The 20512-nt window shown below is 44.8% G+C and overlaps 1 protein-coding gene across 9 annotated transcripts in view; it reads left to right on the plus strand.

Moving 5' to 3' along the window:
- The window catches only part of RBMS3 (RNA binding motif single stranded interacting protein 3), a 1316996-nt gene that overhangs the window by 502843 nt on the left and 793641 nt on the right, over positions 1–20512 (plus strand). For all 9 annotated transcript variants that reach the window (XM_053221878.1, XM_053221882.1, XM_053221883.1 and 6 more), the window contains exon 4: positions 18090–18263. In XM_053221878.1, coding sequence (XP_053077853.1) covers positions 18090–18263 — 174 coding nt within the window. The remainder of the gene's footprint in view (positions 1–18089; positions 18264–20512) is intronic.

Raw genomic sequence — 20512 nt, forward strand, 5'->3', positions numbered from 1 at the left:
CTTTCTAGTCTGTTACTTCTGCATTAGTGGTAATTTGGCGCGCAGCAAGCAGGGTAGGAAGAAGAACCCAGAAGGGCAGTCTTCAGGTGGGGACTGGAATCTCCCTATCAGTCCTGTCAGCCATCTTATAATTTTTCCCTATCGTTCCCCCCTTCGATACCCCTTTAAACAGATCTAGGCTGTATTAGAGGGCATCATCTTCATTTATCATGGGCTGGTTCTTTCAGTTCCCTGACTTTGGTTGTGACTATTCCTGACTGGATTACACAGTAACAGCATTCTTTTCCGAGGAAGATGCAGGTTCCCCCCTTCTCGGCAGTGAGGAGGTAGAGTGCCCCTCTGTTCTGGAGGGCAACTCCTACCAGGAAGCTCAGTCCCACAGAAGAGCCGGTGCCTCCTAGGCTAGTCCCTATCCCCGCGGCTACTTCTGCCCCTGGGAGGATGGGTAGCAACACTGCAAGTTTAGCCTGGGCCTTAGGGCTGAAGGTTTACAAATGGGCCCAGATTAGAGGCAACCAATACCAAGAAAACATCCTACACATAAGAGGAAGGTGAGTGTGAACAGGAACCTCTCAGTTTCCCCAGCTATTTGGGGCAGCCTCTGCCAATCCGATGGCAAGGAGTTAAGTTATCAGATGGGTAGTTCCTCAAGCTTCTGCCTTGTGTAGAGTAGCCAGCTTCTGGGGTGTGGCTGGAGCAGGGCTGAAGATCCTAAGAATCTAGGACTCTCCGGAAGGTCGATCGGAGTGGGTTCGTCGCACTTGGGTCAGTCTTCCAAGTCTGGGGCTCCTCAGGATTGGCCCTCTTGACTCTGGAGTGGTGGTCCCAGGGAGTGATGTCTGTGACCTTGAGGGCATCAGGGGTGGGCAGAATAATGGTATGAGGCCCAGTCCGCTGTGTTTTGAGAGGGTCTTGTTTCCAGTCTGACCCAGACTGAGTCTCCTGGTGAGAAGGGGTGTATGGGGATGCTAAAGAGAATGGGGCCCTCTCTATTGTTGTGACTCAGTTAGGATGGCCCCTAAGCTTGAGGTTGTTCTCTTATTCCCTTATCTCCTATCTGGTGTAGGTTCCCTGGGAGACTCCCTAGACATGGAGGGGGCCTCCCATATATTAGTTTAAAAGGGGAGAAACCTTGAGTTCCTCGTGTGCAACGGACACACAGGAGGGCCAGGGGCATCGGGTCTGGCCATGGGAGGTTTGTTACCTGACATAACTTGGCTAAGATTCCCTTGAGGGTGCAATTCATCTGCTCTATTTTCCCTGAACTTTGAGGCTGGTAAGCAGTGTGAAGCTTAATAGCGTTTTTTGAGGAGGGCCTCTAATGCAGTTTTTCCTAGATGGACACATTGATGGTATTCGCCGACTAGTGCCGCTGGGACAAAGATGCGCCCGTCTAGCAGTTTCCACCAGACTTCTTTGGTCTGGGTGGCCCCCTCAATTTTAGCCCATTTATTTTCTTTTTTAGTATATTTTGGTAGAGGGGTCTCCATTAGGGGTGTCAGGGCTATAGTAAGGGAGGGGACATTGTCTGCCTCCCAATCGGCTGCTACTTACCCGCCATGCGAATTCCTGGTGCTTTAGGGTTGTCTCCTTTTTGGTGTCCTTTGCAGTGTAGAACTGCAACTTTTTTGGGGGGGACCAGATGGCCTCGAGGAGTTTTAGTATTTTTTCCTTATTTTTGATGGCTTTTCCTTCTGCAGTGAGGAGACCCCTGTCCTTGTGTATTGCCCCATGTAGGTACACAGTGGCAAAGGCATACTAGGAGTCCGTGTAGGCGTTGCCTCGCTTGTCTCTGCTAATGCTGAGGGCTTGGATTAAGGCATGTAATTCAACCCGTTGTGCTGACCATCCCACAGGTAGGACATTGGCCTCTAGGACTTCATCTGTGGTTGTCACTGCATATCCTGCCTTTTGAACGCCCTCTGTAATGAAACTGCTACCATCACTGAACAAGGTGTGGTCTGGGTTCTATGGGGCCTGGTCATGCAGATCTGGGTGGCTTACGAATACTTCATTGGTTACCTCAGAACAGTCATGATCTGGTATCCCTTTCTCAGAAGGCAGGAAAGTTGTAGGGTTCAGCGTCTACACTGTTTCAAGAGTAACCTGTGGATTCTCACAGAGGAGCCCCTGGTGTTGAGCTAGCCGAGAGTTGAGCTAGCTAGAGAGGAAGCAGTGTCTTTGAGTGTTCATGAGAGACATGACAGCGTGAGGGCCGTTGACATTTAGTTCTTGTCCCAGGGTGAGTTCATTTGCCTCCTTAAAGAGCAGAACTGTGGCTGCTAGTGCCCTAAGGCACAGGGGCCATCCTGCCACCACTGGGTCCAGCCTCTTTGACAGGTATGCTACTGGCCATTGCCAAGGGTCAGCTGTTTGTGTGAGAACCCCGAGGGCGACCTTTTACTTCTCATGCAGAAAGAGATTAGAAGGCTTTTCTATATACAGCAGGCCAAGGGCTCTGCCCGCCTCAAGGCAGCCTTTATCTCTAAGAAGACTGCTTCAGCCTCCTCTGTCTAGACAAGGGGTTTCTTGACAGGGCCCTACCGAGAGATTATAGAGGGGTCTTGCTATTGCTGAGAATCCAGGAATCCAGATTTGGCAGAATCCCACAGCCCCCAGGAATCTTCGTAGCCCCCTATTTCTTTGGGGCTGGGGTAGGGAGGTGATGACCTTCTTTCTCTCTAGCCCTCGTGCTCTTTTTCCTTGGGTGAGGAGGAAGCCTAAGTATTGGACTTGATGTTGGCAGATCTGTGCCTTTCTCCATGAGACGCGACACCCTGAGTCCGGCAGGAGTTGGAGGAGGGCCCTTGTGCCCTCTGTACAATTCTCTCGGATGTTGCTGGCAAGGAGGAGGTCATCCACATACTGGAGAAGGGTGCTGTGTGTGGCCTCCCTTGGAAAGCCAGTGAGTTCTGTGGCCAGTCCCTCCCCAAAAATGGTACGCCAGTTTTTAAACCCCTGTGGGAGGTGCGTCCAAGTCACTTGCATCTGACGCCCTGTATCTGGTTTGGTCCATTCAAAGGCAAACAAGGGTTGGCTCTTGAGGGCCAAACGGAGGCAGAAGAAGGCATCCTTTAAGTCTAGGCAGGTAAGCCAGCTGGCAGAGCCTAGGATCTGGCTGAGGAGGGTGTATGGGTTTGGGCCCACCGGGTGCAAGGAGACAGTCACTTTGTTGATAGCTCATAGGTCTTGAACTGGTTGGTACCCTCCTCCCGGCTTCTTGACTGGCAAGAGCAGGGTGTTCCAGGGTGATTGGCATTCAACCAGAATGCCAGCTTCTTGGATGCCTGCCCTTGCTTCTTGTGGGAGGGGGTATTGCCGCTGTCTCTGCGGTTGAGCCCCTGGGATTAAGTCTACAATGGCAGGGGCCCGGTTGTGGGCAAGTGTGGGGTGGGAGGGAGGCATTGTGCTTGGCCCATACAGTGGAGAAGGCAGTCCCGAATTCAGGTGGGCCACTCAGTTGGGCCGGGGTGCAGAATAGCCACCATTCTTCCTCTCTTGGTGTAGTGATTGCCATTATAAGGGGGCCTGATTCTTCTTGTCTTGAATCCAATCGGAGGCAGGTGCATCCCCTTGGCTCAAAGGTTATTTGGGCCCCCAGATTTGAGTGTATATCCCACACCAGGAGAGAGATAGGGCTCCCAGATATGTAGAGGAACTCATACCGTATGGTGTGACCCCCCAAGTTCACATTGACAGGTTCGGCAGAAGGGTTGTTGCATTGCCCATTTCTCTGTGGTCCCGAGGATGGTTGTGGTCTTCTCGCTAAAGGGGTGCACGGGGGAAGGTGACCACAGAATGTTCAGCCCCAGTGTCGACCATAGCAGTCATAGTTTGGCCCCCTACTTTCATTTTGACCGTGGGCTCATGGGGGCCAAGAAGAAGTGGTCCCGGTCCCCCTCAATCTGAATCTTTTTCTGCTAGGCCCCTGAGGTCTTTTCCGCAGAGTTCTTTTGCATATTGACTGGGTTTCTGGGACTTTCCCTGATTGGGACATTCATTCTTCCAATCCCCTTTCTCCTTGCAGTAGGTGCATTGATCCCTTGCTAAGGAGGTTCTGGGCTCCCCCCCCCCTTTTTTTGGCTGGAGCTCCTCTGTCCTTTTGTCATCTTCTTCCTTCAGAGCAGTGGTGAGGAGGCTGACCTTTTTTCTCATCTTTTTCTCAGCTTCCCTCTCGGCAGTGACCTCCCTGTTCATGTAGACCTTGTTAGCAACCTCGATTAACTGGGTGATGAAACCCTCAAATTTTTGGAGCTTCCTTCTGATATCTGGGGGTCTTGGGCCACAAAAGAGGTGTTTACCATCTGTTAGCTTTCTTGTGCCTCGGGATCAAATGGGGTATAAATGCGGTAAGCCTCGCATAGCCTCTCATGATAATCCCCAGCGGATTCCCCTTGCTGCTGGGTGATTGAGGATACCTTGGTCATATTCATGGGCTTTTTAGCCCCTGCTCGGATCCACCAGAGGAGAGCCTCTTGGTACTGGTGGATGTGGACTTGTTGTCTGTAGTGAAGTCCTATGTAGGACATTCTGAAAGAGGGACTCCATTAAGTCTATTGTTGCCTGTGGTTTTTCAGAATATGATGGTGTGTTATGTTTCTAATTGAGGAGATGAGTAGTGGAGAAGGGCTGGTAATATATTTGCCAAGTCCAGAGGTGGTGGGGAGACTGAAGGTGGCGAGTATTGGAACGAGGGTGGGGTGGGGGGTTGGTGTTGATGGTCTCTGGGGGGCATATGGCAGGGGCAAGATTGGTTCTTCCTTTGGATCACTGGCGAGAATTTGTGGAGGTTGGGACTTCTGTTGACCTTCCTTGGGCCACTTTGTTGAGGCAAATAAGACCCTAGCCTGTCCCTGTTCATTGCATGTAAGTCACAACCAAGGGGGAGAGGTTTGGGCAATCCCTAACCAAGAGTCCATATATGGGAACTGATCAGGGTGACCTGGGTCTCTGCTGACATAATGCCCGACACAGTGGAACATGAGACATCTAAGGTTCCCTCCAGGGGCCATCCTACACCAAAAGTGAGCCATTCCAAGTCACATAGCGTCCTTAACTTGTGGGGGTCATCTTAATTCCATAGTGTCCCGAAAACTCCTTTTTTGAAGTTCTTGATCATAGTTTTGAGAACTGTGGGTTTGCTCTGTCTGACCCCATAATGTTCCCCTGAGATGGAGTCGCAAAGACAGAGGGGTAGGGATGCCCCCTCTAATGAGGGGACCAGTCAGATGCCTGTCTGGGCATGTCCCAAAAGAACTTAGGTGACGCTTAGCCATAGCAGTCTCAGTTTTATGACTGAATGATTGGAAACTATTCCAATACCGCCATAGACTGTATGCCATTCGCCATGGAATTGCAGACGGGCCCACTCATACTCTATGGGCTTTTGGGGACCTTTAAAGGTGCTCGCCTGTGGAGCCGCAGATTCAGTCCCAACTGGAGGACCAGGTTGGCCTGCACATTCACTCACACACTCAGACCAGAGGTTAATACATTCCCTCCCTGGGAATCCCTACCTGCGAGACCTCTAAAAGGTCTCTGGGAGGTGATCAGGGTCCCCTTCCTCCCCAACAGGTGGGTCTGACTGGGTCAGGGACCCCAGGCCTTACTATTATCTGACGTCGGGCCCAGATCCTCACCTACAAAGCCTTGAGTCCAGCGGGAACAGCGGATTGGGGCCAGTCTGAGGCGACTGAGTGGGAGACTGCCAAATATCAGGCAGGGTGCACCTTCTCTGTTGTGATTCCTCATTCCTTCATGGCCTCACCATTTTCCCAAATCGGTGTCAACAATGGGCCAGCGTGGTTGGGTTTCCTGGTCAGGGAACTAAATATGTTATGAAGCCTGGTCTGGATCACCGGTGGAAGAACGAAGCAGCACTCTGAGATCTTGTAAGGCATGTTTATTTCACACCAACGGGCTCAGAGGATATCACTCTCCAGAGGTCTGAGCCCTGAGCACAAGTAAGGGGGACAATTTCTAGTCTGTTACTTCCACATTAGTAGTAATTTGGCATGCAGCAAGTGGGGTGGGAAGAATAATACAGAAGGGGAGTCTTTGGGTGGGGACTGGAATCAGTCCTATCTGCCATCTTAGAACATAATTTTTCCCTATCAATTTAGGAAGAAAGAGAGGAAGGCTAAAAGGAAGGGAGGGAAGGAGGAAATGAGAGAAGGGGGAAATAAAAAGGGAGAGAGGGAAGGAAAGAAGGCTTTTAGGGGTACCTGGTGGCCCAGTCAGCTAAACATCTGACTTTGATTTCAGCTCAGGTCATGATCTCACGGTTCATCAGATCGAGCCCTGTGTTCAGGGCTCCGTGTTGACAGTGTGGAGCCTGCTTGGGATTCTCTGTCTCCCTCTCTGTCTCTGCCCCTCCCCAACTCACCCTCTCCCTCTCCCTCCATCTCTCTCTCTGAAGTAAATAAATAAACTTAAAAAAAAAAGAAGTCTTTTATAAATTCTAGTCCCTAAGGTTATGTATTTCTGTTTTTTTAAAAAAATAAGTAGTAGCATTTTAATTCCGTAATAATTAGCAGTAACATCTATCTAGTCATGGCTTGGTCTTTCTGATGACCCACTCCAATCCAGGGGTTCTCCAAGAGTTGCCTCTTAGAGAACAAAATATCCAGCCATCACCCAGGAAATCCCTAGAGAAGGAGGAGTTCTGTCTCAGGAACCAAGGTCAAAGAGCAAATATCAACAAAAGATGCACCTGGTTCTCTAATCATTATGAAATTACAAGGGTTTTATGAGATCTGTGCTAGGAACCAGGGACAGAAACCAATGCATATATTTTCCATTATTTCATATCCCACCCCAAATCTCTGGCCACAGACTCCTCACAGCATACTCAAAAGATAGTGGCATGTGGTCAGAATTGCATGTAGTCATTAATAATTCGTCCAGTTCATCATCGCCTGATAGGAAGAGTGTCTCCGTGCGCAAGGCCACTCGGGGTTCCATTTGGCCTTGTCCGGTTCCCCAAGGAAGGAGTGGTCTCAGCAAACCCATGGCCTCACCCTTTCAGGCATCTGTTACCATTGAGCTGAGACAATACTATCTCTTGCTCTCAGCCTCCTTCCACATGTGAGTGTAATCTTGGATTTCCCTCTTGGCACAGGCACTTATTCGCTCTTACCTACAGCTACTGCTCCCTTCTGCTCGGCATTTTTACGCAAACGGTTCCACCTTTGGGAGGCACTTTGGCTTCCTAGGTTCCGTGCTGGTCTAGGTTGCAGGCAATGCTGGTCTGGCGCTGAGTCTAGCAGCAGTCTGCTCCTGGGCAGAGCGTGTAAGGTGGCAAAGGTGCAGGACTCGTGGGCTGTTTTCGCCACCCGGCAACACAGCCGCCTTCGCCATCAGCTCCAGCTATGCCAGGTGGGGTAAAGGCACATCCTGTTCCATCAGGCCCTTAGAAATTGCGACACAAATGTTTAAAACGTTTATTTGCTTTGGGGAGAGCGCAAGCAGGGGAGGCGCACAGAGAGGAGGACAGTGAATCTGAAGAGGGTCGTGCACTGACAGTCTGAGGGCAGTGAGCCCGACGTGGGGCTCGAACTCACAAACCGGGAAGTCACGACCTGAGCCAAAGTCAGACGCTCAACCGACGGAGACACCCAAGTGCCCCTGACATAAGTGTTTAAAAACATAGTAACAACGGCCGGCTTAGGAACGAGTCCTGTCTCTGGCATCTACAACTGCAGCCCGGTCCTGTGGCCACGGGGGGGAAATAAAAGTTGAGGTGATCTGGGGAAGAAAGAAAGGAAAAAAAAATAAAATAAAATCATTATCCCAGCAATGTCTCCTCTTAGCAAGAACTACATGGCATTGCCAGTCATCCTAAGGGTGTGGGAACTTCCCAAAGGTAAAAAGCTGGGAGAGAGCAGACTTAGCTGATGTCCTGTGACTTACCTGATTCCTTTCCTCAATTCCTTTCCTCACTTCCTTTTCTCCTGCTTTCCTCCGTGAAAGCAGCGGAGAGGATGTGAAATTGCCTCTCCATGTACGTTCATGCCAGGAACCCTGTTTCCAACCTCCAAAGGACTCTGAGTCCTTGGAATAATCAGTCCTTAATAGCGGTCAGGGCTTTTCTTAGTCTCTGCCAATAGAGGTTCACTAGTCACCGAGTGGCGGTTCCTGGTGTCTAGGAGAACGTCTGACCTGTGGGGATGGGTCTGGTGACTTCCGGGTCTAATCAGATATCAGGGAGCGGAGGAGTCACCTGGTCTGACCTGCTGCTCTCAGGACAGCCTTCAGTTGGGGCTGGGATCCCACCAGAGCGGCGAGAGCCCTCAAACGTGTCTGCAGAGGATACAGAATGTTCTGTCACATTCCATCCTTTGAAGTTTCGAAGCCAGACAATAACAATAGAATGAAGTGCCAGAAAGCACCCTGTTTTGTGATCATTTTATAAAAAGGGCCTCTGGTAAGCAGAGCAAATCACTCAGATACTTTATATTTACGAGTCATGGAAGAGGCGATGTTGGAAAAATAAAGACGGACCCCGTGTCAGGGAAGCAAAAATAACAACAGAAACGCCTCGTTTTCCTCAGAGAGAAGCAAATCTGTGGAGACAGAGCGAGAGACTCATCTTTGAGGAATGTTACAAAAGATAATCCGTCAGAGAAGAGAAAACTTTTTTCTGTTCCTGGGGGGGGGTTGGGTGGGGGAAGGGGTGTGAGGACTTAGAAGTTGCTACCCAATTGCTTGTGTAGCCTCCTTCCTTTTGAGTGTCACGATTTAGATCCATTTAAAAGGATTTATTTGAAAGGACCTTCTTATACCATAGGGGCAGTTTCTCCCTCTCTCTCTCCCAGCCTTTGTAAATGAACAAAGTAGCCACTTGTCCCCACACAGGGTGCAAAGAGAGGCTTGGTGTGGGTTTTACTGTCCATTCAGGCTCTGTTTTCAGCTGGCTGTAAGTGAAATCTTTAGAAACCTCACAGCAGGAATCCTTTGCTTGGGGCAGGGGCTGGGAGGGAACTTTGAAAAACCTATTGAAACTCGGAGAGCCTTTGGGTAGAAACTGTTCTTTTTAGACTTCCTCAGGGGCAGTGCAGGGAAATAAACACACACAGGAAGTCATTTAGCCTCTCTGTGAACTTCATGTTGACATTTGCTTACTAAAAAGTTCATCGTGGGTCCTTAAGAAATGTATGTATGTGTATGGATATATATGAGTGTGTATGTACACACACATACATATATGTGTGCATGAACTTTTTTCTCATTCTCTCTTAGTTCAATGTTGGTGACGTGATGCTAAAAATAAAATGAACAATTGGGGGAAGAAAAGAATGACAAAAAATATAGGTGTGGATCCCATTTCTAGCCCTGTTTTAGGAGTCGAAGCTAGATACAGGTTTTAAATATATATATTTATTTTAGTTTTTTTTTGATGTTTATTTTTGAGAGAGAAACAGAGCATGAGTGGGGGAGGGGCAGAGAGAGAGAGGGAGACACAGAATCGGAAGCAGCTCCAGGCTCTGAGCTGTCGGCACAGAGCCTGACAGGTGGCTTGAACCCACGAACCGTGAGATCATGACCTGAGCCAAAGTCAGATGCTCAACTGACTGAGCCACCCAGGCGCCCCTGTAGATTATATTTCTGAACAAGTTTCTAACAGTTTGCCGATTGCCATCTCTCACACATACTTTGTCATGTTCTCTGCTAACTGGTTGACCCCAAATATCTTTTTTTATGTGTAATACTTGGTTCATGCTTTTTATGTTTACTTAGATGATGCCTGCTATGGAATCTTCAGTGAAGTGTCACTGAATCCCTAATATCAACCGGAAATGCTGAGTTAAAAAGGCAAAGGAGAAGAACAATAAGTACACTTTACAGGTGAAAATGAAGGTACAGGGACAGAGAGAAAGAATACCGATGTCTAAAAAGTGAGGATTTTGTTGTTAGGAAGGGAAATCCATTCCAATGAGTGAAGACAAATGGGGAGTCCCTGGCATGTTTCACAAGATTTCCATGAAACATGGTACAGGCCTGAAGCCCTTGGCCTCTCTCCGCATCCAAATCACATGGTCTCAAACCCACTTATTTCTGCACATCTGTTCCTTCCACGTCCCACAGTCACTGGCCATTTAATTGCAAGTTCTTCTCAAGATTGCCTAAGCAGGAAGGAGGGATTTAATATCTGGATATGGTAATATCTTATGGAACTCAGGATCAGGAGTACAGCCAAGTGTTGCAAGAGACTAGAGCCAAAAACTACAAGTCATCCAGAACTGAAATATTCCTTTCATCTCCTTTAAGCAAGAGTGTCACTTACCTCTTGTCTCTGTTGCTATGCATAGGTTCTTTTTCTCCCCTGCCCCCCTCACTCGCCCTCAGACAGGCTTCGTTTGTTTCTGCATTCACACAACCAAACCCCATTTCTTCCTTTACATCACTTCCCAGTTCACATGTCCAGTGGAGAGTCATAAGTCATTGAATGGCTGTTCCATATTTCTAGGAGAAGTCATCTCATTGGCCCATGTTGGGTCAGGTGACTACTTGGTTCAACCAGACTCAGGTTGCGGGGTTGTGTGGGAGTGGGTTGTGTCACCTGGAATAACCACGTTCGTATAGGCATATGCTGTGTTCCAGGAGGACTGGTTGGGCTGGCAAACTAGTGAAACACCTCGACTGCAATTATTATTCTAGGACTCTGCTCTATTAGTACATACAGTATTTTCTCTATATTTCAAAATTATTGATTATAAAGAACAGAAGTTCTCCTTGAGATAACCATAGCAGTACTTTTAGGTTACCATTGGAACATACTTAAAGAAATTTCAATCAATTTATTGACTGTATCTCTAGAATTACCTTATAATTTCTTCTGGCTGAGGAGGCCATTCACTAATGGACACAGAGCAACTTTGAAAGGAGGCGTATGTGGGCAGTTGGAGTGCCATCACTGCTTATTGAACTTAAGTTACCTTTAGAGCATTACCATATGATGATTTTACCAACAGAGAAAGGCGTTTTTGCAGAATAGTGAGTGGTGCGCCTGCCCGCATCTCACAACAGCTTTGTGCTCTTTTGGATCGTTGACTTTATATATTTACGTCACCTTTTACCTATAATAGTTTCTGTCTTAATCTCTGTTTCAGAGTGGTGTGTGTGCTTCGCTCCTAAGCCTTATTTCTTGGAGAGGACAATTTATTAATCACGTAATCAACCATAGTTCTGTATCCTTTCCCTCTTCACTTCTTAGCTTTGTATCTTTATTAGCTGTGTGTCTTTAGGCAAGTTGCCTGAACTCTGTATGCCCCTCTTTCTTCAGCAAAAGGTGGATAATAACACCTCGGCCATTGGATTATGCTGAGGATTCAGAGAGACTGTGTATAAAACACACATAGCCTCAAGTGCTCTATAAACATTGCTGCAGTGGTTACTACCATTGTGCTTTACTTTCAGAGAGGTGGACAAGTGGCTGCAGAGGCTGCCACTGGTCACCACATCACATTCTCCCAACCCCATGTCTGGCTCATCTTTGATTTCAACTCAAACCCAGCGGTGATGGAGAGTTTTTATCCACCAAGCACTGACAGCATCCCTCCTGAGTTTACCTGTGGGTCCCTCCACTCTCTGCCCCAGGCCCTCCTTTGATGCCAAGAGAGTTTATTCTCTCATGTCCAAACACAGCTTGAAAGGGCTGGGCGTGATCATTTCCTGGAGGGCCACCCTTACTGAGTGTGGGACAGAAGCGAGTCTACCAGTATTCTAGCCTCTCAGCTTTCAGTGGTTGATTCTGGGTGACATTATGAACACTTCTCAGAGGTCTCAGCAGAATCCACTGCTTTTTACTTTATAGCATAGATCCCAAGAGCGTACACTTAATAGTTTGTCCTCGTTTTTTGAGCCCGTCTCACTGTTCCTCTCCTCCTGAATTTGGTAATTATCACCCCCGCCCCAAACAAAACAAAACCAAACCAGTCCTTCCTTGCCTTACAATCTGTTTTAGAGATCATCCAAACTAAGATGGTATAAGGGTAGAATAGCTGTGAACAGGACCCTCCCTGGATCTGAATCCACTCAACTGCTTAGTAGTTCTGTATTCTTACATTTTTGAATTGTCTCATTTTTTTCTGCATCATTTTATTTGCCTATAAAATGCAGGTGAGAACAGTAGCTACCTTATAGTGTTGTTATGAGCGCACATGAGTTGTCAGAGTGTAAATATAAAACATTCAGAGCAGTGTCTGATAAGTAGTAAATTGCATATAAATGCATTATCTTAATATCCCCTTGTAGGACACATTCAGTTGTGTCCAGAAATCTTAGTACTAGCCGTTCCCTTCTTCCTCATTGCGTTTTTTTCTTTTTTTCTTTTTTTTTTTCCTCTGAGTGCAGCTTCCTTCTGCCCCTCCCTTTATCTTCCTTTTGTTTGCTAGTGCTGACTGAGTAGAGAGAACAGCAAGTGTTCCCTGGAGCTTTGTAATTTCTGGAAACATGTAAGAGGGCCCTTCTTTTGTGCTGTGCTCCATTTTTTCTTGCTCCAACAGCCCTGACCCCTGATCTATTGGCAGACACCAGATGATGCCGCCAGCTCTTGGTTATTCAGAGGTTCTTTATCCAGACTCTTTGCTCTTCTCTCTGGCTGCCTGCCTTTTGGCTGTTAGATACTCCGTGGCATTGCTCTCACAGAGTACACCAAGAAGGGGAAAGAGAGCGAACTCAGACGAGCCAATTATGGGGTCTAGAAAATTAGGACTTTTACATCATGGGACTTCATGTGTAGCCTCCATATCCATGGGAAATTCAGAATCAGCCTTTTGCAGTGACAGTGTATTTTTCTTTGAGATGTAAGTAAGGCATAAAATGCACACGTCTCAAGGGTTCAGTTTGATGAGTTTTGCTAAATGTATGCATTCATGTGATGACCACCCAAAATCAGATGGCTAACATTTCCATTACCCTAGAAGATTACATTATTCCCCTTTCTAATCAATCCCCTTTCACTCCCCCAGCAACCACTTTCTGATTTCTATTATTATATGTTTTCCTCAGCTTGCACTTCCTATAAATGAAATCATACATGCCTGTTCTCCTATTCCTGGTCTTTTTTTATTTGGCACAATCTTGAGATTCATCCATGTAGTTTTGTATATCAGACATTTGTTCTATTTTATTGCCGAGTAGTATTCCATTATATGAATGTACTTTTTTTTTTTTTTAATCATTCTCCTGTTGATAGACATTTCAATAGGTTTCAGATTGGGACTATTACGAGCAAGACTGCTATGCACATTCTTATAAAGGTATTTTTGTATAAATCTATTTTCATCCGGGGTATGTAACTAGGGATAGAATTGCTGGGTCATAAGTAGAAATATGCTTACTTTTTAAAAATGTTTATTTAATTTTTGAGAGAGAGAGTGCACATGGGGGACGGGCAGAGAGAGGGGGCACAGGCCCCAAGTGGGCCCTGTGCTGACAGCATAGAACCTGATGTGGAGCTCAGACTCATGAACCATGAGATATGACCTGAGCTGATGGACGCTTAACCAACTGAGCCACCCAGGTGCTCCTAGAGGTATGTTTAATTTTCTATGAAACTACCAAAACAGAGGCCATTCCATTTTAACCTGACAATGTTTCATTTCCTCAATAACCTTACCAACATTTAGTGTTTTCAGTGGTTTTAGTTTTAGCCATTTGCCTGGGTATAAACTGGTACCTTATTTATATTTTTCTGACTACTCCTGATTTTGAGCACCTCTTCACTGTGCTCACCAGCCATCCCAATATCTTCTTTTGTGTGTTTTCCTTTCAAGTCCTTAATGGTAGTGTAGTTAAGCCAATTTGACCAATATTTTTGAGCCCCTGCTGTCAGTCATGCAAAAGGAAAATGCAAATGTCTGGGGTTTTATAGCAGATGCAAAGAATTTCAAGGAGTCATCTACCTAGCATCGATGCTATTGAGGCTCTGTCCATACTTTCTTGGCACTTACTTTCTCAGAGCATTTCCACAATCTCATGGGACTCTCTACATGAGAACTTCCTTTTGGCTTGTGTGTAGGGCAGGCCAGGTATGCTGGGTGATAATGCTCCCAGGAACAGCCCTTAGCCAATGATGAATGGCAATCAAAGGTTAAGTATTCCAGCTTCCTTCCCCTTTCAGTAAGATAACTCTGAAACGTAGTCTACACTGTTTCTCAACGCCTCCCAATGGAACAGAATTCTTAACAGTAAAGACTGATTCAGTGATGCAAATGGATTGTCATATTTCCTATTCTCCTACTGATTTTCTCTAGAATCACTTCCCAAATGAACTACTTACACTCAAGTTCTTGTGTTGATCTCCTTCCGAAGAAACACAATCGACACACCTATCCCCAAAGATGTATGTTGGGATGTATGAACTGTCATGTGAGAGACAAATTAGGGTATTTGGTGAATTATATTGATGAAGTCATGACATTGATTTTCTGGGTACCACACAAATGAAAGAGCTAGATGAATATGGCAGAAAATCAGTAATGTCAGTGCCCTTTAGAAGCAAAAGTCCCTATGGGTTGGTGGCCAAGGGTTGAAATAGGTTTTTCAGAAAAGGTGGAGTTTGCTAGGGTCATGTGAACTGAGAGAAGGGGAGGCCATTCTAGGAAGGAGATAGGTGTGACAGACACACACATGTTGTTTGAAGTAGCAATCTATCCAGAGCTTGAGATTATATAGAAAGGAGCAAAAAATAAGCCTCACATTGTTGGCTAGGGTCAAATTAGAAAGGATGTGCGACGAGACTAGGAATTTTGGATTTTGTCTTATAGGGCATGGAGAACCGTTGACCCTTTTCCATGAGGGAGCGACACCATAAAATCAGCTTTCTAGGAAAACGAATCTGGTGTCATTGTAGAGGGTTAAATGCAACTTAAGGTAAAAGGTTATTGTAGTCTCGGTGACTCTGGTATAAACTGATAAAGTCCTAGAACTCTTATTTGTAATAGGAATGGAAAGGACAACATCAGTTCAAGACCTACTGAAGAGAGTCAATAGAATTGGGTGGCACTGATAATGGGCTGGAGGACAAATAAATGAGTCACAGTCATTCTAAAGGGTGAAAGCAGTTGGTTTCAAAATAATGCCGTAATGTTCACAGAAATAAAGAACTTGTGGGGTGGTGAAATTTTAGAATAAAATGATACATTCATTTAATTTTATACACAGTAATTTAAACTTTGGTTCCATTTGTGGTGATTGATACTTATACATACATATCCAGAAGATATTTCAAGATTTGGGACTAGGATTTGGGAGAGAGTTTATACTATTAAATTACATCAGAGAGTCGTCTTCTAAGAAGTAATACTTAAAGCTTTGACCATGAATAAGATCACAAAGGAGAAAAGTTAATAGAAAGAATAGCACAGAACTGAAAATTATCCCCTGGCCAAAAGAAAAAAAACAAAAAACAAAAAAACCCCACCAAAAACCAAAAAACCTAATTTAGGGAGAGCAAATAGAAAGATAAGGAATCAGGTGAGACAGGAAGGTACAGTCAGAAGGGTCAAGGAGTCAAAGGAAAAGATGATTGCAGTGATCAGGAGATAAACACTATTAGAGCCTTCCAAGGTCAAGGAAGATGAAGACTCCTTAAGCTGCCAAAAAGGCAGTATTCATGATCTTGACCTCATTAGACTCTCAACCAGGTTGGAGAGCTGAAATTTACATATAGAGGGAACAATACAAAACAACGTAATCACATGCTAATGTGTGTGAGCCACGCTGTGAGGGTTGTGTGAGAGCCAGAAGGCAAGGGCAGTAAGCTAGAGGCATCTACAATGGAACCAAGTACAAGGTGTAACTTGAGTGTGAGTTTTGTAAAGGAGGGAGAACAAAGGATTTGCAGGAGGAAGACCACCATGAATAAAATCCTTGAGCAGAGACAGATGTTATGTAGGACCATAATTAAACTAAGAGATGAGAGTATTTATAAACTTATGTATACACAATTTCCAAGAATTTTAAGGTCCCTGAGCTGATCTTAATGTGAAAACAGGTAACGGAACTAACCATATTTAGCCTTGAAGGAGTTACCCATACAATCAACTGAGCTAGTCAGAGTGATTAATGTTAGTGACCATAGATGCAGAGCAGAAACCAAGACACCTTTGGGTCCAAAGGTAGTTTCGTAGGTGAGTTCATGTAGTCTTTGAAGGGTAGTATATATCATATAAATAACATGTTTTCTTTTTCTTTTTTTTTTTAATTTTTAAAAGTTTATTTATTATTGAGAGACAGAGCATGAGCAGGGGAGGGGCAGAGAGAGAGGGAGACACAGAATCCGAAGCAGGCTCCAGGCTCTGAGCTGTCAGCACAGAGCCCAACGCGGGGCCCAAACTCATGAACTGCGAGATCATGACCTGAGCCGAAGTCGGACGCTTAACTGACTGAGCCGCCCAGGTGCCCCTAAATAACATGTTTTCTAATGCAAATACAGAGCGTTCATACTTAGGACCACATAAAAAAAATCCTAATTTTATAGCAGTCCGTTATTGCTTCTCCAACAGGTTTTTACCCCAAGGAGGTATACAGCAGTCTATAAACTTTGCATTGCTGTACCTGTACATCTCATTGAACTATTGAACACCTGGATAGTATACATGGTCAGGCTGAGAATGAGAGTGGAGACAGATAGTCAAATAAACTTGTCTACCTCAACAAGGGTACATTCTCCAAGTTTGGGTTTAAATATTTTAAATTGTTTACCAGTAAATCATTGGTTTCAGTTTTCTTTTCCCTTTCCAAATATCTTGAGGCTCATGTGACACAGCCCTGCCTAGTGCCTTCCAGTTGCCAAGGTCTTTCCTTTCTTTCAGTTACTCCAAGATGCCCAAACTTGTCTTCAGAAAAGTCATTCCTCTAAGTCTCTAGTGGTATCAAAATCCAGCCTAATGGGAAAACACAATTGCGGATAGAAGTTTCTTCCCACTAGGTTTCCTGAATATAATGGCAATGAGATTAGCACATTTTCCCAGTGATTGAGTTGGCATGTGCCCATGGATTTATAAATAGAATTTAGTGCACAAGTTACTGTGCTACTGGGGTAAGTAGCTATGGCAATTTGATGATAGAAAGTGTTCTGTGAAAAGAAACTACTGTATCCCTTATATGCTCTGGTCGTTTGAGGACAAAGAAGATACAAGTGCGTTTTGTGTTCAGTTCATTGTACCCTACATATAATTATGAGAAAGCACATATATTTAACATTTGGCATTTTGATGGAAAGTTTCCTATTTCTCTGTTTTTAATTACATTGATATGGCTGGTTGGGGGCAAATGACAATTTCAAGCCCTTCATTTTGCTGCCTTTAGGTAGTGCAGTGGTGACACGGAATATTGTGCATATTTGTGCTGATGCCTCCCACAGGAAAGTGATAGATTCGTGGCATTTGAAGACCATTTAGAGTTAGGGACCAATATGTCTCCATCCAGTCCTCGTCGACCAAGATTTTTGTTTACTGCATTTGGGTAAGGCGAGCAGTGAATTGCTAAGGTGAATGCTGTGATAAAAGGACATTTATGTAATTGACAGTATCCTTGCTGCCATTGCCGCTAAAACACATCTCGTTGCTGACCGATGGAGCTGCATGTCGCAATGAGGGGAAAAAATCCCGTTTTCGCTAATCCAGTTAAAATTCGTGATCCAGTTAAAATTAACAGTGAGAAAATACTTGTATCCTAGTCAGAACAATATGTAATGCCTCCTCTTAAGAATTCAGCCATTTCCTGAGGCACCTGGGTGGCTCAGTTGGTTAAGCATCTGACTTCAGCACGGGTGGTGGTCTGTGAGTTCGAGCCCCGCGTCAGGCTCTGTGCTGACAGCTCGGGGCCTGGAGCCTACTTTGGATCTGGTGTCTTCCTCTCTCTCTGTTTTTCCCCCACTTGGCGCGCGCGTGCGCTCTCTCTCTCACTCTCGCTCTCTCTCAAAAATAAAGATTAACAGATAAATAAATAAAATAATTCAGCCATTTCCTTAACCAGCGGAGACCTGTGCTGCGGTCATACCAGAGTGCATGCCGCTATATATAGTAGACTTGGGTTCTATGCAGAGCTGTCTTTACATTGCCTTTCTTTCTTCTTGATAGTCTAGCTCCACGGTGAGAGCCTATCAAACTAGTAAGTCACGCGTGACCATGAGCCCTGGCTTCAGCTCTCAGTGGAACAGCAGCCAACCAGCCTGGAATACATACTCCTTTCCAAGAGCAAGCTTGCACTATCAGTCCCATGCCAGCTACACCTATTGTACTGGACACCCTGCTGTAAGTACCCCGTTTTTCTGTATTTAGCAAATTCGATGCTTTATGCAGGTACATTTGGAACCGAGACTTGGTATCTGGCTATTAATTGGGCAATTTCTCCAATGCTGTAACTCTTGTAAGGCAAGAATATGCTGCTGTTGAGTAAGAGATGAACAACAGAGAGCATCTTAAGTTCAAATGACATGTGTCTGAATGATGCTGGCTGAACTTTGATGTTGCATTTAAAGGTATTTCTAGGTGAAATAGGTTGGCAGACCTTTTGGTGTGCGTTGGTATGGAGGCTGAATATATGTGTGACACTGGATTTGTTTTCTGGCTTCCTTCTGGCTGTTGCCAATGACTTTAGTTGGCTGATTTTGCACTGGAAGAGGATGTCTTTCAAAATGGTCTGGAGGAGTCACTGGCATCTGTATGTCCCCACTTCTGTCAATGGCCTTGTTGATATGGTTTAAATGGGTATGAACATAGAGATATAAATCCATCAGTAGAGTAATTCCCAGTTACTGCTACACAGAATCTGAGCTTGTTGGCATAGATGACTCAAAGGGCAGGATAAATAAGCCTTTAGTGGGGAGGAGTAAACTCATGGGATTTGAGACCCTTTTAGAATAAGGTACCTGTTTCTGCCATTGTGTTTTCCTGCAGCTCAATCCAGTCCTCATAAACTAAGATTTTTGTTATCATAAATTATAGTTGTGTACCTGGAAGAGATTATGAGGCATGTGAGAAGTAAACCTCTGTTTACTGCTAAAAATTCCAACATAAGACTTGAGTAGTGAGAGACCTTCAGAAGGGAGTCACGTATGCTTCTCATAGTAGCCCCTTTCCTTGTCAGTAACTAGAGATGCGGTTTCTCCAGCCATCCCAAAGGGCCGCCGTAGACGCCTGCTCTTGGGCTATCCTTTTGGCATTTCAAGGTTATGGAATTATAGAGTGTCCTGAGCTTCAAAATGAAAGAATGTATCTTAAATATCGTGTCATAAAGTCACTTTAAAGAAGATTCAAGGAATCTACTCAAAATGTAAATTGGTATAACTTTGTTAAAAGGTGATTTGGAAATAACGATCAAAATTTAAATTGCATATACCTTTGACTCAGTAATTAAACTTTTGGCTCTTGATTGGACATGTACAAGGATGTATGTGCAAGGACAATGTAGCAACATTTTTGAAATTACATGGAAAAGGGACCTAAATAACCCTCATTAACTTTCAACAAAAATGTATTTAACATTATCAGGCATTTATTATATGTTGGCATCCTCCTAGGTGAAGGAGGCCCAGGAGTGAACAAAACCAAGTCTTGCTGTCCAGGAGCTTCCATCCTAGGAAACCGAGAAGCTAGCAATTACCTAAGTAAACATATGAATAAATAAAAATAAGCAAACAAATGAGAAAAAAATGTACAGTGGTGTTAGATGCTACACAGAGGCTCAGAATTGGTTGAAATGATAACAGAATGACTGAATGCTTACATGAGCTGTATAGTCAGCCATGTCCTGAGTTGGGAGGACAGGTTTTATTGGCGATCTGTATAAAAAAGAGACAGAGCTATGCACAGTTCAGGAGGAAGAGCATTCCAGGCTGAGGGGGCAGTATGAAGGTCCTGAGGCGGGAATAAGCCTGAATGTTCATTGTATACACAGAGGGAACACCGGTGTTTCTGGAGCTTAGTTGAAAGGAAACAGAACGAGATAAAGTTAGAAAGAAAGACAGGGGTGAGAGCTGGTAGTACTTTGTTATCCAGAGTAACGAGTTTGTATTTTATTTAAGTACACTGGGCCATTGGAGTATGTTAAGCAAGGAAATTATATGACATAATTTAATCGTTTTAGGACTCCCTCAGGCCTCTGGGTGAGGAAATCCTGATAGAGGAACAAGAAGGAAATCCAGGAGTCAAATTACGAGAGTATTTTACACACATACACGCACACACACATGCACATGTGTGCATATACGTATGTGGTTACTTCTGTAGAATACAATTGAAGTTCTGCGGTAAGAGGAAGATTAGCTTTTTCATGTATATCCTTTAGTCTATTTTATGTTCAAAATATATGCAACATGGTTTTTATTATGAAAGCACAATAAAAATAGTTACAAAATATGTTTTTCATAATAAAAAACAAGTTGCATATATTTGGCAATAAAATTTCCTTTGGTAACCAGTTCCACGTCTAAAATGTCTCATTATCTTTTCAGCCATTATTTGTCAGGCCAGATTATGACAAACATATTTTAATGAAATAT

This window comes from Acinonyx jubatus, chromosome C2 (assembly GCF_027475565.1).
Source record: "Acinonyx jubatus isolate Ajub_Pintada_27869175 chromosome C2, VMU_Ajub_asm_v1.0, whole genome shotgun sequence".
Taxonomy (NCBI): Eukaryota; Metazoa; Chordata; class Mammalia; order Carnivora; family Felidae; genus Acinonyx; species Acinonyx jubatus.